Source organism: Danio aesculapii, chromosome 19 (assembly GCF_903798145.1).
Source record: "Danio aesculapii chromosome 19, fDanAes4.1, whole genome shotgun sequence".
Classification (NCBI taxonomy): domain Eukaryota; kingdom Metazoa; phylum Chordata; class Actinopteri; order Cypriniformes; family Danionidae; genus Danio; species Danio aesculapii.
Genome location: NC_079453.1, coordinates 27,969,277 through 27,984,724, shown reverse-complemented (window position 1 = coordinate 27,984,724; position 15,448 = coordinate 27,969,277). Strand labels below are relative to the sequence as shown.

The window sequence follows — 15,448 nt, the reverse complement described above, 5'->3', positions numbered from 1 at the left end:
TATTTTAATAAATGGTTTATCAATATTTAGTTTATTTATTTGAATCTTATTTAATATTCTTTTGCAATTAATTTTGAGTTTTATTTTATATTAGTTTATTTCTTAGTTAATTTAATCCTAACTTTATTTATTAGTTTGCTTCTGTTTTGAGTGTTTTGTTTTAATACTTTTGAAATAAATACATAGTTTCTGCAAACTAACGTTACTGATGACATTTATAGTTAGAAATTTTAAATAAATGTCATCAGAATAACGCATTAATTACTTAAAACCCACATACGTTGATAATCCAGAGAATACGTGTCTTAATCATTCCCCAATGATTGCTTATATTATGCTGCCATGAATTGTTTTGCTTTTGTATTTATGTACCAACCGTGTATTCCACGTCTGCCTTATTTTTTCTTTATGTAAATTGTTGTGGCATGTGACTCTGACGTCACGCACCGAAAGTCATGTGACTGTTAGAAGGATGTGAGTCCCCTGTGGTTAGGAATATGCTTCACAAACGTTATTAAAGGAGATAAAGGAGATAAATAGCTTATTTGGGAAGAGACTGCCCATTCTCTTCATCTGGTTTGTCGTTGCAATGGATTTTATTCGACAAATTGGAATTTTACTCGGGATTGCGGTGCTTTCCTGCTCGCGTGCCGACAAGACTCAGGTAAATACACGACTTCTGTCACATGATGTTCTGCCTATTGTCCTCAAAATGTCATTTTATGTCATTAGGCTTTATAAACAGATGCTGCTTCTTCGTTGGAGTGTAACGTGTGTGTGCAGTAGTTTAACTAAGGTTTTATGTTTCCGTGGTGCTCAGTCTTTTCACGACACCAAGATAAACTTAACACTTAAACTGAAACTGACACTTGCTCTGTGCTACTGTAATATGACAGATTTTTTTCATAAGGATGTAATGCACTTGCAAATAAAAAAAAATAATAATAACAATATATTAAAAATGTCTTGTCAAATCTTTATCGATGTATATAACGCAGTATATAGGTATGTATAAATACACACACACACACACACACCATATATGTGTCTGTATGGGATGTTAACTTTTCAAATGTTTGTATCTGTTGTGATTGTAAATTAGGGTTATTTTAACAATTTCTTTTGCTTACATTTGGATATTGTCATCAGTGCTTTTATTTTAATATAACAAAAATAAAAATATAAAATTGTAGATTCAGAAAAATAGAGAATTTGGTCTATATTAACTTTTTATCTTTAATTTTTCTCCATCTGTGTAAATGTGCAAATAAAATAAATACAGTAAATAACTATCGTATTTAAAAAAATGTTTTATATATACATTACATATTCATATGATACTACTCGGTTATTAAAAAGACTAGAGCCAACAGAATTATTTGCACAGAAAAAAACTGTTGACAGCAAACATTGATGTTGTCTGTCATGTGATTGTCATATGAAAGAACATGAAAGTTTTTTTTTTTCATGGTTTGATTATTTTAATTGCCACAGATTGACCCGCTGATATACGAGGAGCAGTTACTATGGGTCAGTGGTGGAGCCGGTCAGGTCAACGCTTACAGGATTCCTCTGCTAACGTTTACATTGCGTGGAAGCCTGTTGGCGTTCTCTGAGGCCAGGAAAATGTCCTCAAGTGACATTGGGGCAAAGTTCATTGCGCTGAGACGCTCCACAGACAGAGGTGAATCGCACACATTCACCAGCTCTAGGCATGGGCCGATATAGGATTCTGATGGTATAGAACCTTGGATAAAAACATCACGGTTTCACGGTATTGTGATTACTGCTCTAAAATAAATTTCTTTTTAAATGTCTGGGTAAAAAAACTAAACATTTTTTCCCCTTTGAACACATTTTATTTTGAGAAACATTTTAAGTATTTTGTAGCAGTAAACATGTCAGACTAAATAATTCAATTGAATCATTGACTTCTGCTATCTTTATTAGTCAAAAACACAGATTTCTTTACAATTTAAAACAGCATATTTGGATATCTTTTCTGCTGGAGATACTGTTGTCTTAAAAAACAAAATAAAAGCATGAATATAAAATCTTACACATTCCTTAGGAACGATATAGCAGAAAATGTTGGCGGTTTTGAAACCTTGACTTTCTCAAACCACAGTATACCTTGAAATTGTCCCATGCCTAACCAGCTCACTCCAGAATGCTTCATAAATGTTTATTTTGGAGATTGCAACTCAATTTCTCTATTATTCCTCAGGTGCCACCTGGTCTCCCACCTCGTTCATAGTGGACGATGGTTCTCTAGCCGATGGGTTGAGTCTGGGTTCAGTTGTAGTGGATGAGGAGACCGGCGCTGTGATCGTCATCTACTCTCTGTGTTTTCACCAGTATCAGTGCAGCCCCTCCAGCACGATGATGGTGCAGAGTCTGGATGATGGCTTCACCTGGAGTGTTCCACGAAACCTCTCGATCGAGTTGGGGGTGAAGAGCTTTGCTCCTGGGCCTGGTTTTGGAATACAGGTGAGCAATTCCATGCAAATGTCAACCTTGCCATGAAAAAAGGAAGTTGTCACCAAAATAGCGAAAGTTTAAAATAGCAAGTATTTTACAGTACTTTAAAAATACTCAAAAATGTCTTTGTCAGTGTTTTCAAATAATTATATTTGATTTACAAAAGTGTGTCTGTTTACCATATCTGTCACATCCATAATGGAGAGACTTCACATCCATACAAACATCTTTACCAAAGCCTCTTTACTTGACGGTTGGTCTCGCGCGTCCATCATTTTTGTAGTTTATTTTCACCTGCGTTTGTAGTTCTAATTGAATTGAATTCAATTGAATTGTCCAATGAGCAACGTATTGTGGGCAATATCAGCGGTTAAAGTATGGTCGGTTGTACGCTTAAAAAATTTTGCGGAAATAGTAATCCATCCCGGAACCTTTGGCATACTCTTTTCAACATACTACAATTTGGGACTTACTAATTCTATTTTCAAATACTATTTAGGACGGATAGTGTGCGAATTGGGACGCAGCATACCTTTCTGCAGATTTCAGTTACAACCCGTATCAAACACACCTGCCTGTAATTATCAAGTGCTGTTCAGGAAATGTACTAATTAATTGGTTCAGGTGTGTTTGATCAGGGTTGGAGCTGAACTTTGCAGGAAGGTAGATCTCCAGGAACAGAGTTGAGCAGCCCTGGTCCAGTGTCTTTTAATTTTTTCTGTCACTAGCAAAATGTTACGTTTTCAAATACGTACACCAATACATGCACCCTTAAAAATGGTTTAAATTATATTTTTTAATTTGCTGTCAATAAGGTGTAATAACTTTTACTACATAAAACGCATTACTCACTATTCAGTATTTTAGAAGGGTTACATTTTACTCATACTTTGAGTAGTATTTAGTGTCCCACTTTATATTAGGTGGCCTTAACTACTATGTACTTGCATCAAAACAATAAATACAATGTACTTACTGTGTTCATCATGTATTGCAGAACACTTCTGGTGCTCCTGAGGTGGCATACGGGTAGGGTTAGGGACAGGTTTGGTGGTATGGGTAGGTTTAAGGTCGGGTTAAGGTGTAAGGGATGGTCAACAGAGTAATTAATTACAGATATAATTACATGCAGGTAATTAATCAGTCATAAGTACAATGTACAATGTAGTTACACAATAATTGCATTGCAACAGATGATTCGTTTTAGTGTAAGTACCATTTTAAGGGATGTAAACAAACACAATGGTCCCAATGTACTTCCTGTTTTACATTTTAATTTTCTACAGCTTCCAAGAATCCAAAAAGCCACATATTGTTAAATAATGTTATGAGAGCTGTTTTAACATAATGTTATGATTGAATTGCTTCTTGTTACAGTTATGATATAGTTTTATAGCAAGCAGGAAATGTACATGGGCCAATGACATGACCACATAGAAATGGTCAATTATTTTCTCTACTTTTAATCCTTTTACTCTACTTGCTCTACAAGTAATTGTATTTTTACTTGAGTATGGTTTATTTTCAGTGTTCTTTCCACCACTGTCAATGCCAACATCAAAAGGCTTGATGGAAACTCACCTAATTCATGTTTGCGGTTGTTTCATTTTTTTGGTAACTTTAAAAAGATTCACTTCACGTTAGGATTGATGCTGTTTGCTTCTGTTCCTCCTTCAAAAGAAAACGAAATGCTGATTTTATGACTTCCTGTTGTTTATGATACTTTTAGATCTCTGGGTGATATAAAACTACATTTTTTTAAGTCTGTGGTTAAGCCTTGGCTTGTAAAGGGGAACAAATGGCCTGACATGGCCTTTTCCAACTTTTTCAGATTGCGTGCTGTTTGTTCTGATATATCTGTTTGTTTTACAGAAGCGGTATCCACCCAGTAAGGGCCGTTTGGTGGTGTGTGGCCATGGCACCATTGCTGGTGATGGAGTTTTCTGCATCCTGAGTGATGATCACGGTAGATCCTGGAGATACGGAGCTGCACTGAAGAGCATCCCATACAACCAGCCTAAACAAGACCTGGACTTCAACCCAGATGAGTGTCAGGTAATATTTAACAGCTGCTTTAATTTACTGTATGCATGTGTACAACTCAGTCATTGCTGTTTTTAAAGATATTGTCATCGAATCATGCATTTCTATTGCTTTGTTTCTATTCTTGAATAATTTCTTAGCTAAGAAATTCAGTTATGGCAGATTGTTTCTTCTAGGCAATTTAACATTGATGCCTCCATTGTTAATACTATTATAATATATCAATAATAATAGTAATAAAAAATACTAGTAATAAATATAGCTGTAAGCAGCAATTGAGGGGCCAAGCAGTTCAGAACCAGAAAAACCAAAGCAGTCCAGAGGCATAATGAGCACATTTGTGCACATTTGTCGGTGCCTTAAACAAATACTGCTTCACCTATTGACATGAATTTCACAACACTTGGTCAACATGATCTGACGATGATCCGAGTCAAATTTGGTGATATTTCGGCAAAAGGTCTAGGAAGAGTTTGCAAATGAATTTTTAAACAAAATCAAAATGGCAGACAGGGAGTTTAGCCTGGCATATTTTATATCAGCGTTCTGGGCATAGCCCAAGGAATATGTTGAGATCTAAGTTAAGATGTAAGAATTTTACCACAATAAGCATATGCAGTCTAAAGTTATTGGCACATTTTTTATTTATTATTGACGGTTAGTGAACGGTTTATAACTTGTGACCACTAGGTGGCTCTGTTACTAAATTTCTGTGTTGTGGTCATTGTGAGTTTCCAATGAAACACCTAAAGATTAGTGTCAATATGTTTAAGCATTGCAGACTCACAGCCTCAGACGATCTTTGACATTGTGCCAGCACATTTGTCGGTAGTGTAAACGAAAACCATGTAGCGTATCAAGATGAATTCAATAACTTTTTGCCAGCATCGTCTGAAGAACATCAGAATCAAATTTGGTGAAAATCGGAAAAACGGTGTAAAAGGAGTTTGTTGAGTTGGTTTTCAATCAAGAACAAAATGGCGGACAGGAAGTTCAGTTCATGTTGGTATATTTGATATTAGTGGTCTCGGCATGATCCACTGAATATAACAAGACACATGTTATGTCAATAAAGATTGTTTAGCAAAAGTTGTTAGCATTTTTTAAAAATTGCTTATAACTTTTGGCAACAAGGTGGCGCTGCTCCAGAATTTTTTGAGTACATTTTGGGCATGGTTTCGAAGATGCATACCATCTATTGCAATGATATGGGAATATGTTTGTAAAATATAGCATTTTTGACAAATCTAAATCGCCCAAAATGGCTGACCTGACAAAATATCATTCAGATGTCAGATGTGATGAGACCAAGATATGAGCAAAAAAAAGCTAATTTTTAATATCTCTGGACTATTAGGGGGCAGTGCACTGAAACGCTGCCGATAACCCCAGTCCATAGTTTTCATAACACACACCAAGGCAGATAACCTCAGACCATGGTTGTCATAACACACACCAAGATTTACGTCAATGCGTTATGGAGATATTGCCTCAAGTCCATTTTCGCAAGCTCTACATTAAATTTGTTCACAAGTTAAATGAAAACGGATCCTCTAATCAACTTGAATTCAATAACTTTCGGTCAGCATGGTCTGTAGATCATGTGATTCAATTTTGGTGAAAATCGGATAAATGGCCTGGGACGAGTTCGATCAAACAAAATTCAAAATGGCAAAAACATTTTCATGAGGGAAAATGACGTCGCAGAGTGCGTTTGAATCTACTTGAGCCAAGGATTCAGAGGAAAAAAGAACTGTTTGAACTGTCGGTTCAAACGTTATAAAGATAAACATAAGTGAAAGTTTGGACAAGTGGTGGCGCTGGAGAGTTTGAGTTAGAGACTTCAGGTTTGCTGTGGTTTATAATGACACTGCCCTCTATCATTGTGCCAAATTATAAAACTTTCCCGCATACGGTTATATGGGCTGCCATTCAAATCCTGCGGAAGAAGCAGCGGAATAATAATAATAATAATAGGAACACTAACTGAAACAATTTTTGACTCATAATTGTTTTATTAAATGGACCTAATAACTTAATATTTTTTTTACTAATATTAACATAGTAACTAGTACAATTGTAATAATAATATTGTAATAATACTGTATCAGAATCAGAAAGAGCTTTATTGCCTGGCAGGTTCACACATACAAGGAATATGTTTTCGCGACAGAGCTTCTACAGTGCAACAGAATTACAGAGACAGGACAAAAAACAAGTATGGAATGTAAATATACAAATTGACAAGAGTCTGTACAGGTATATTACTATATACAGCGTTATATGTGCAGCTGTTATGTGCAAATTGGCATGTAAAGTGTGTTGTCAAATAAGTGTATATGTATATAAGAGTGATTTTGGCAGCCCTTCTGCTTGCTCTAGATAAGTACAGTTCTTGGAGAGTATAGGGAGGGTTGTACCAGTGATTCGCTCAGCAGTGCGAACTATTCGACCTAGTCTTTGGAGGTTCGATTTGGTAGCTGAGCTAAACCAGACAGTTATTGAAGTGCAGTGGATTCAATGATGGAAGTATACCGTGATAAAAGCTTCAGCAATTAATTGCAACAAGAAAATTGATAACGTCATAAGACTTACAGTGGGGAAAATAAGTATTGAACATGTCTCTGTCATTTCTCTGAAAACATATTTCTTAAGGTGACTTAAAATGTTCCCCGGATGTTGAGAACAACTAAAGAAATCCATATATGCAAAGAAAACAAATCTGATTGGTTTACACATGAAGTTATGCGTAATAAAATGAAATAACACAAGAAAAAAGTATTGAACACATGAAGAAAGGGACGTGCAGACCAGCAGTGAAAGCCCAGACAGCAGCTGAAATCTCTCAGTAGTTATTCAGCAACCCTCTGGCCTTCCTCATTGTAAATTAATATTAGCTGCTTCCAACGCCCACATTAGCAGAATAATGAAGATGAAACCAGGGTGAACATTTCAGCAAGACAATGATCCAAATTACAGCCAAGAAACTCTCAAATGATTTCAGAGAAGAAAATCAAGTTTTAGAATGGCTTAGCCAATCACCTGACTTGAATCCAATAGAAAATACAAAATAAAGATCAGATTTAATAGATGAGTAAATTAATAAAAATCTAATCAACTTTACACTGTTGCTGTCAGAATATTTACCACACAGTTCAATATTTGACCCATTTCCAAAAAGGTTAAGTATTTGGTTTTACAAATACAAGTGTAAATTGTTCACATGCTTGTAAGACTTTTTTAATGGAGTCTTTTGTTTGTCTTAACAGCCAGTGGAACTAGAGGATGGAAGCATTGTCATTAATGTCCGCAACCAGAACAACTACCACTGTCGCTGTCGCATCATAGTGCGCAGTCTGGACGGTGGCGAGTCTCTGCCCGTTGAGGAGCTGGTGTTTGATAAAACACTGATCGACCCGGTCGTTGCAGCCGGAGCCCTGCAGAAACAAGGAGTGATGTACTTCACCAACCCCTCCAGCACTCAACACAGTGAGCAACAGCAATTCATCAAGTCTTTCTAAGAAATATTCAAGTTAAATCTTCACTGAGGTAGAGATCTGCGCAGGACTGGATTTTTAATCCCACTCCTGCCAGGTTTTATTCCACACCCAACCACTCCCGCTGTATATTCAATCCTTGTTCACCCGCTGCCCGACCCACCTTGTTTTCTACCCGACCGTTCCCGCTAAATTTAGATCTGGTTTTCAAAGCCTCACATTAAAATTGGGCACTATCAAACCAAAAGATAGAGATAACAGATAAACGTGTAGGTTGTGCAAGGATTGTAGGCTAAATGTCAGTTTTGTTTGGCCCTTTGTGATGAGACATGAGTGCCTCGTGACGTGTGATGAGGTTTGTGGCTGGTGAGGCACTGACTCTTTCAAAGTCAGATTTACTAATATATCCACTCAATAAATATGCTAACTACCAATTGTGTCATATATCATTTCAGCGTTATTTCTATACACCTAGCAGGTACATATTAGGCAAAGGAAGAATGTATAATGTATAACGATTAAATATGCCTCCCAAAAAACACCCAGCTGAATGCTACAGAGTCCAGACAGCCTATAACAAGCAACACACAGCACCACGGCGGAAGTGCGCTCTCTCTCATTCACACACACACACACACACACACACACACACACACACACACACACACACACACATATATATATATATATATATATCCCGTTCAAATTACACCAGAGTTACCGACCGATCGCGTTTTATTTGGAAATTTCGAAATGCAGACCTCTACACTGAGGCTCAGTTTAAACCTGATATAACAACACAACCTTACGGCAATTCATAACTTTTTGATTTAGTTGCTAATTCGTATTAATTTCTATTGATTTCATTTTTACATTTTAGTATAATGGGGGTAGGGTTAGTGGTGGGGTTTGCGGCCAGGCCTCCTATTAAAAATCATATGTTTTCATACAAGTAAGATCATATGAATTTAAATGAATTAGACACTTTTCTGACAATACGTAAAATCATTACATTTATTTCTGAGGTCCGGCTGGATATAAAGACTTTTTTTAACTTGGTTTTGAACTTTAAATTACACTGTTAACAATTTCCTGTAGAATCTACAGTAACTTACTGGCAGCAGTTTACCAGTAACCTACTATAAATCAATTACAGCAAAAATACTGTATTTAAATTACATTTACAGCACAATTTAGCATGCTATGTATGTATTTACAGTATATACAGTATATGTTTACTGTAAATTATGCAGTAATTTTCACAATGCAACTTTAAAATACAGAAACATACCGCATAACTGTCCTACCGTAAAATGCAGATCAGATTAGTTAAATACTGTGTAATTTACAAAAATCGTTAACCATGTACTTCTAGAGTAAGGGTGTCCAAACTTTTTGGGCCAAGGGCCAGATAAAAAAAAAAAAAAAACGTTGTCCCGGGCCATATTTGTAAGAGCTAAAGGCCTGATGTTTTGTTTCATAATGTCTTTTAATATTATAATCCTTTATTACTGCAACTGAATCCTGGTAAATTAAACAGACACGTATTCCACTGACCTCTGTGAAGAAATATTCTTTGCCCCAACATGTCTGAAATTTCCTGCACTCACTGTTGATTTTCCTTTTTCTTGGTTGTACCATGGCTCGCCAAAACGTGATTATCAATTATGTCTCCTTCAGTTTGTTCGGTTCGTTTTACTTCATAACAGGAACTGCTGCCTAATTGAAGACATGTCATAGCGACACCCGGTGGTTATTTATTGAATTACGTTGATTTTTGTATAGCGTACATTTCTAAGACTAAATTTTAGGCCTTAAAAAGTTTAAATCCTCTGAAATATTGTGTTGAAGGTCTTAAATCGTTTTAAACAGGTCATAATTTTGCTTTGTCCCAGAAAAGCTTCTCAGTCGGGCCGACATCCATCCAATGATCGATATAGCTCAATAAAACCTTATTCTTTATATTAATGTTTTTTTTTGTTGCAAAGAGATACAATTCACAACAGCTGTTGGATATTTGTACAGCAAATTCCCCATTAAATTCCCTAACCAGGGAAGAAAACTAAAAACAATTACACGATTCCTTATGAAAAATCCGGGAAATTAAAAAAAAAGTTAATTGTTTAATTGTTGACCCTGTATACGTCTAAAATGTCATCCTTAATAGTTTTAAAAGGATCTTAAAAAGTATTAAATTGGACTTGATGAAACCCTGTAAAAACACATACACACACACACACGTTCTCAAAAATGAACAAAAGAGTAGCAGTTTTGAACAGTCTTTCTTGTTTTCTAGTGATCTAATAGACCAAAATGCATCTCTTTCTCACTCTCTCTCTCTCTCTCTCTCTCTCTCTCTCTCTCTCTCTCTCTCTCTCTCTCTCTCTCTCTCTCTCTCTCTCTCTCTCTCTCTCTCTCTCTCTTTCTCTCTCTCTCTCTCTCTCTCTCTCTTTCTTCTTCATAGGAGTCAATCTAACTCTTCGCTGGTCTTTCACTGATGGGAAATCATGGGAGAAGGAGGCAGTCCAGATCTGGGCGGGGCCAAGCGGTTACTCCACTATGACATCTCTTAACGGAGGTTCCGCTGAGGACAACAAATACATCTTTGTCGTTTATGAAAAGGGCCACAAAGATTACTGGGAGACCATCTCTTTTGCCAAAATCCATCTGTATGGAGGGAAATAACACACTAGTGGAGGAGCTGAGAAAAAGGGAAACGTAGGACTTAGAAAATGAATGGTTTTTTTTGGAGAAAACCTAAGGTATCATCCTGATCTGAAATCAGTTTTACAGTTCTTTAAATGAAATCCAGTCTGTACTATGCACTGCTTTTAAGATCCACTACGGAAAGAATCAAAACTTCCTGAATCAGTGTGGGATTGTGATCTAGAGTCATATAATATATATAAAAACACAGCTATGATTGTGCCAACATTTTACTTGTCTCACTCCAATGCACAAATCCTTCTGGAATAAAAGCAATTTGATAAAGTTTTATAAGCTGCACATGAGCTGCATGTGTTTATCAGGACTATCTGATGCTTTTGAACCCTTTATCTGCTTGTTAAGTCGTGACGTATGGAATACTGTTTCCAAGTCCAAACCGCTACTCGAAAATATTTGTTTATGACTCTTTTTGGTCATACAACACATTAAAGTGATTTTATTTTAATGTAAAATCATGGTGTACACAACAATCTTTGGATTTGCGGCATCACAGACATCAATATTTGTAGAATTTATAAAAATTTATCACTTTCTGGGCATCTGATATTAGACATGGTTATATATACACTGTAGAGCCCAACAGTCAACTTTATCAAATCAAATGAGTGTAGTTAACTCAAAATTTACTGAAAGTTAATTCTACTCATTTGAAAAGAGTTTAGAACTCAGTGTTGAAGGTAATGAGGTAATTAAAAATCTCATTACTTCAACTTAAATGGAGTAAGTTCACAGTACTCATATAGATTAGTTTTTTAGCTCAAATTGTTTGTAGCAGTCGGTTTCCTCAAATGTTTTGAGTTGCCTTAACTTATTGAGTTTTACAGTACTCAGTTGGTTTGAGTTCTCTTCATTTATTGGGTTTTACTGTGCCCAAATTGCTTCATTTACTCAAATGGATTAAGTTCACAGTAATCATTAGGATTAGTTTTCCAACTTAAATGGTTTGTTGCAATCGGCTTACTCAAATGGTTTGAGTTGCCTTAACTTTTTGGGTTTACAGTGTATATATTGCAATCATGATTTTCGAAAATATTTGTGAATGTTTATTATTACCATTAGTCGAGTCTCCATTAGTTATTACCGTTTTTATTGTCATTCCGCTACATGTGTGGACATACAGAGGAACGAAATGTCATGTCTCGCAGGACAACGGTGCTACATAATTAATCATAAATACAAACACAACACTGGACATACTGTAAGAGCTATTTTTAAAAACCTATGCATAACTAACATATACTATAAGATAAAACTAAACACATAAGACAGGTTATACAAGTACTTTTACATGAGATTAAACAATGTTGGGCAGGATATTGTGCAAGAGAGGTATTAAAGGTGAATATTGTGCAAAAGAGGTATTTAAGGTTGAATATTGCGGAAATGAGTTAGTTAAATTGAAGCAAGCAGCGCAACATGATTGTGGTACATTTATAGTAAACATCGTTTTCATTATTGAGTTCTTGTAAGATGTTTATAGATGTCATAGTTTAGATAAAATGTCAGGTGCATAACAGAGAAGAGTGTTTCTACAGGAAATTAAATGCAACAAATGATAGGTCTGCTTTCATTTTTCACTGCTTTGACATTTTTACAACCCATTAAAAAGGGTATTCTTTAAATAGGTTATTTTTGCAATATTAGGTCAAAGGTAATCATCAAAAAATTTCAATAATTAAAAATACTTTAGAATATCATGATTGTTGTTAAATTAGTAAACGTTTATTATTACCATTTGTTGAGTCCACATACAGTTTGATCAAGCGATTGGACCCAGAAGCTGCTTCGCATTATGTCAGACTTAACAAGCGAATTGGTTGAAGAACCATATATGGTAAATTCATTGACACTGATTACAATATAATTCATAATACTCATAAACATTCTAAATGCTTGCAATAACCCCCAGTAACAGTATTCCAATGGGTGACCTAAAGGGTTAAATCACTGTTTGTCTTCCTGACACTTTCATTTTCTGTTGTTATTTAATTCGTTTATGTGGTTTACAATAATGCAGTTGAAGTGAATCTTCGTCAAGCTGCGGCAATATGATTGTTTTCTGCTGATTTGCAAGACTTGAGTTAATGTTTTAAATATATAAACGTGATTTCTTTTTTAATTACCTTAATGTGTTTCTCCAATGTCTCCAGGTATTGATCAAATGAATGAAGGGCTTTAGTTTTACTTTCGTCAACTGTAAGACTTAAGGGTTTGAAAACCATAGACACTATAAGCAAGCCGTGTTTACGTCCTCCATGTCTGTGACGTCAGAAAACCCAAATCATATTCCACCTATGTAATTGATGTACTTCTGGTTTTGTTTATCCTGCCTGGCCTTTTTGTGAACAGAGATTTAAAGGGCAGTCATTTATTTGGGAAACATCCAACTGTATCTGATTTTGAATATTCTAAGCAAGCTTTGCTGAAAGTCTTTCACTGAATTACATTTGATGATCTGACTTCTCATTCATCTGCTGGGTTTACACAGGGACATTTCATTGTTCAATAAATCTTTCTATTTTGATACAGCAACTGCTCGTTTTATTTGTTTACGTTCACGTACAAGACAGTAGAATAATAGAATACAGAGCTGTTTTTTTAAATCGCAGTGTTTTTATTTTTTATTTCAGTTAACCAGTGGCCTAACCAGTGACCATGAAGCCAGATTAGCTGACTTGCCAGTTGATATTTTTAACTTTTTATTTTTTACAAGAGGCAGAAAAAAATGTGAATCGTTTTATTATTATTAATAATATTGTAAAGTTTTATTTTTGATTATTTAAATGAATGAACCGTCAACTATTGTGGCATGTTTTACATAGTGCAGTGTTTCTCAACCCTGTTCCTGGAGGCACACCGACAGTACATATTTTGGATGTCTCCCTTTTCTGACCTATTAACTTCAGGTGTTGGAGTCTCTTCTGATGTTATGATAAGTTGATTCAGGTGTGTTTGATTAGGGAGAGGTTGAAAATGTGTACTGTTGGTGTGCCTTCAGGAACAGGGTTGGGAAACACTGACGTAGTGGATGCCCTTCCAGCCAACCCAATACTGGGAAACACTCATACTCTATGGGCAGTTTTTGTTTACCCATTTCACCTAGAGCACATGTCTTTGGATTGTGGGGGAAACCGGAGCACCCTGAGGAAACCCACGCCAACACGAGGAGAACATGCAAACTCCACACGGAAATGCCGACTTGCACAGCCTGACTTGAACCAGCAATCTTTTTGCTGTGATGTGACCGTGCTAACCACTGGGCCACCATGACACCTGATCTTTAAAACATTTAGTGAGTAGGTGATGTGTATTTATATAGTGCATGTATCGTGTATGGCCATACACCCAAAGCGCTTCACAATCATGAGGGGGGTCTCTCCACACCACCACCAATGTGCAGCATCCACTTGGATGATAGGACGACAGCCAAAGGACAACAGCGCCAGTGCGATCACCACACACCAGCTGCAGGTAGAGTGGAGAGACATTGATAGAGCCAATTCAGTGGATGGGGATAATTGGGAGGCCATGATGGGTAAGGGCTGATGGAGGGAATTTAGCCAGGACACCGGGGATACACCCCTACTCTTCAGACAAGTGCCCTGGGATTTTCAATGACCGCAGAGAGTCAGAACCTCGGTTTTACGTCTCATCCGAAAGATGACAGTATAGTGTCCCCTTCACTTTACTGGGACATTAGGACTCACACGAACCACAGGTTGAGCGCTCCCTGCTGGCCTAACTAACACCACTTCCAACAGCAACCTGGTTTTCATGTGGTCTCCCATCCAGGTACTAACTAGGCTCAGCCCAGCTTAGCTTCAGTGAGTAACCGTCTTGGGCTGCAGGGTGATATGGCATTTCATATTTATTTATTCAAAACATTAATTTAAACACTATCGAACATTTTAAAACTGTAATATAAACCCGTGGAAAGGGATTTGACAACATTGTAGTAAATGTTTCGAGTAGTTTTCTGGTGCATCAAAAAGCGTGCTGTTATGTTAACTGCAGACAAACCAATCCAATGCAAATGAATGCATCAAATGTTATTATGATTGAGTACTTAAACCTCAATTAAAAACTATACAAGCGAAATAATTGGAAAAAAGTCAGAATTTTGAGAAACAGAACCACTCATTTCACTGTAGGCTGGAGAAATGCCTGACTTTTATTTATCTGTTCTCGTAATTTATCTGTAACAGAAACACTATCTGAATGTCTGCAAAGAGTAATGGAAACCAGTTTTAGGACATTTTTTTAACACGTTTAAGATAGAATTAAAGAATTACATATGATTTTTTTTACCTGTTTCCATTATGTCAAATATAAATCTTTTTTATATTCATTCATTTCTCAAACAGAAAACTGGATGTGCCTGTATGAAATATTTGACATTGTTTCATTATCTCGTGGTGTCCATATTGCTCATGTCAGGTCTAAAGGTGCAGCTGTCATTGATTTCTCCGTTCTTTGAAAACGAACTGGTCTGTTAAAACAATTCTCGTGTCTTTTATAGTTGTTTGAGGGCTTGAGGCTGTAAAGCAGTAAAATCAATAGCATATGACTTATCAAAGGTTGCAGTCATGAATCGAACGCTTTAGATGCTTCTGAGGGTGCTCTGTCGAAAAGGTATACTAGTATATTGTTTATTCTCATAACTGTCGATAATAAACATGACTAAACATCAGGGCCTCTAC

At 36.3% G+C, this 15,448-nt stretch overlaps 1 protein-coding gene across 1 annotated transcript; it reads left to right on the top strand.

Moving 5' to 3' along the window:
- The first annotated feature begins 401 nt into the window (after window positions 1-401).
- On the top strand, window positions 402-12,354 carry neu1 (neuraminidase 1). Its single transcript, XM_056479263.1, has 6 exons — window positions 402-664; window positions 1,495-1,684; window positions 2,228-2,490; window positions 4,354-4,536; window positions 7,794-8,013; window positions 10,486-12,354. Exons 1-6 carry the CDS (start codon window positions 590-592, stop codon window positions 10,704-10,706), a joined length of 1,152 nt encoding a protein of 383 aa, XP_056335238.1. The 5' UTR covers window positions 402-589; the 3' UTR covers window positions 10,707-12,354.
- The last annotated feature ends 3,094 nt before the right edge of the window (window positions 12,355-15,448 follow it).

Excerpts from the sequence above, each read along its gene's own strand:
- neu1 (XM_056479263.1), top strand. The coding sequence starts at position 590 with ATGGATTTTATTCGACAAATTGGAATTTTACTCGGGATTGCGGTGCTT. Across the intron at positions 665-1,494 it reads CGCGTGCCGACAAGACTCAG|ATTGACCCGCTGATATACGA; the intron begins GTAAATACACGA and ends TAATTGCCACAG. Across the intron at positions 8,014-10,485 it reads CCCCTCCAGCACTCAACACA|GAGTCAATCTAACTCTTCGC; the intron begins GTGAGCAACAGC and ends TCTTCTTCATAG.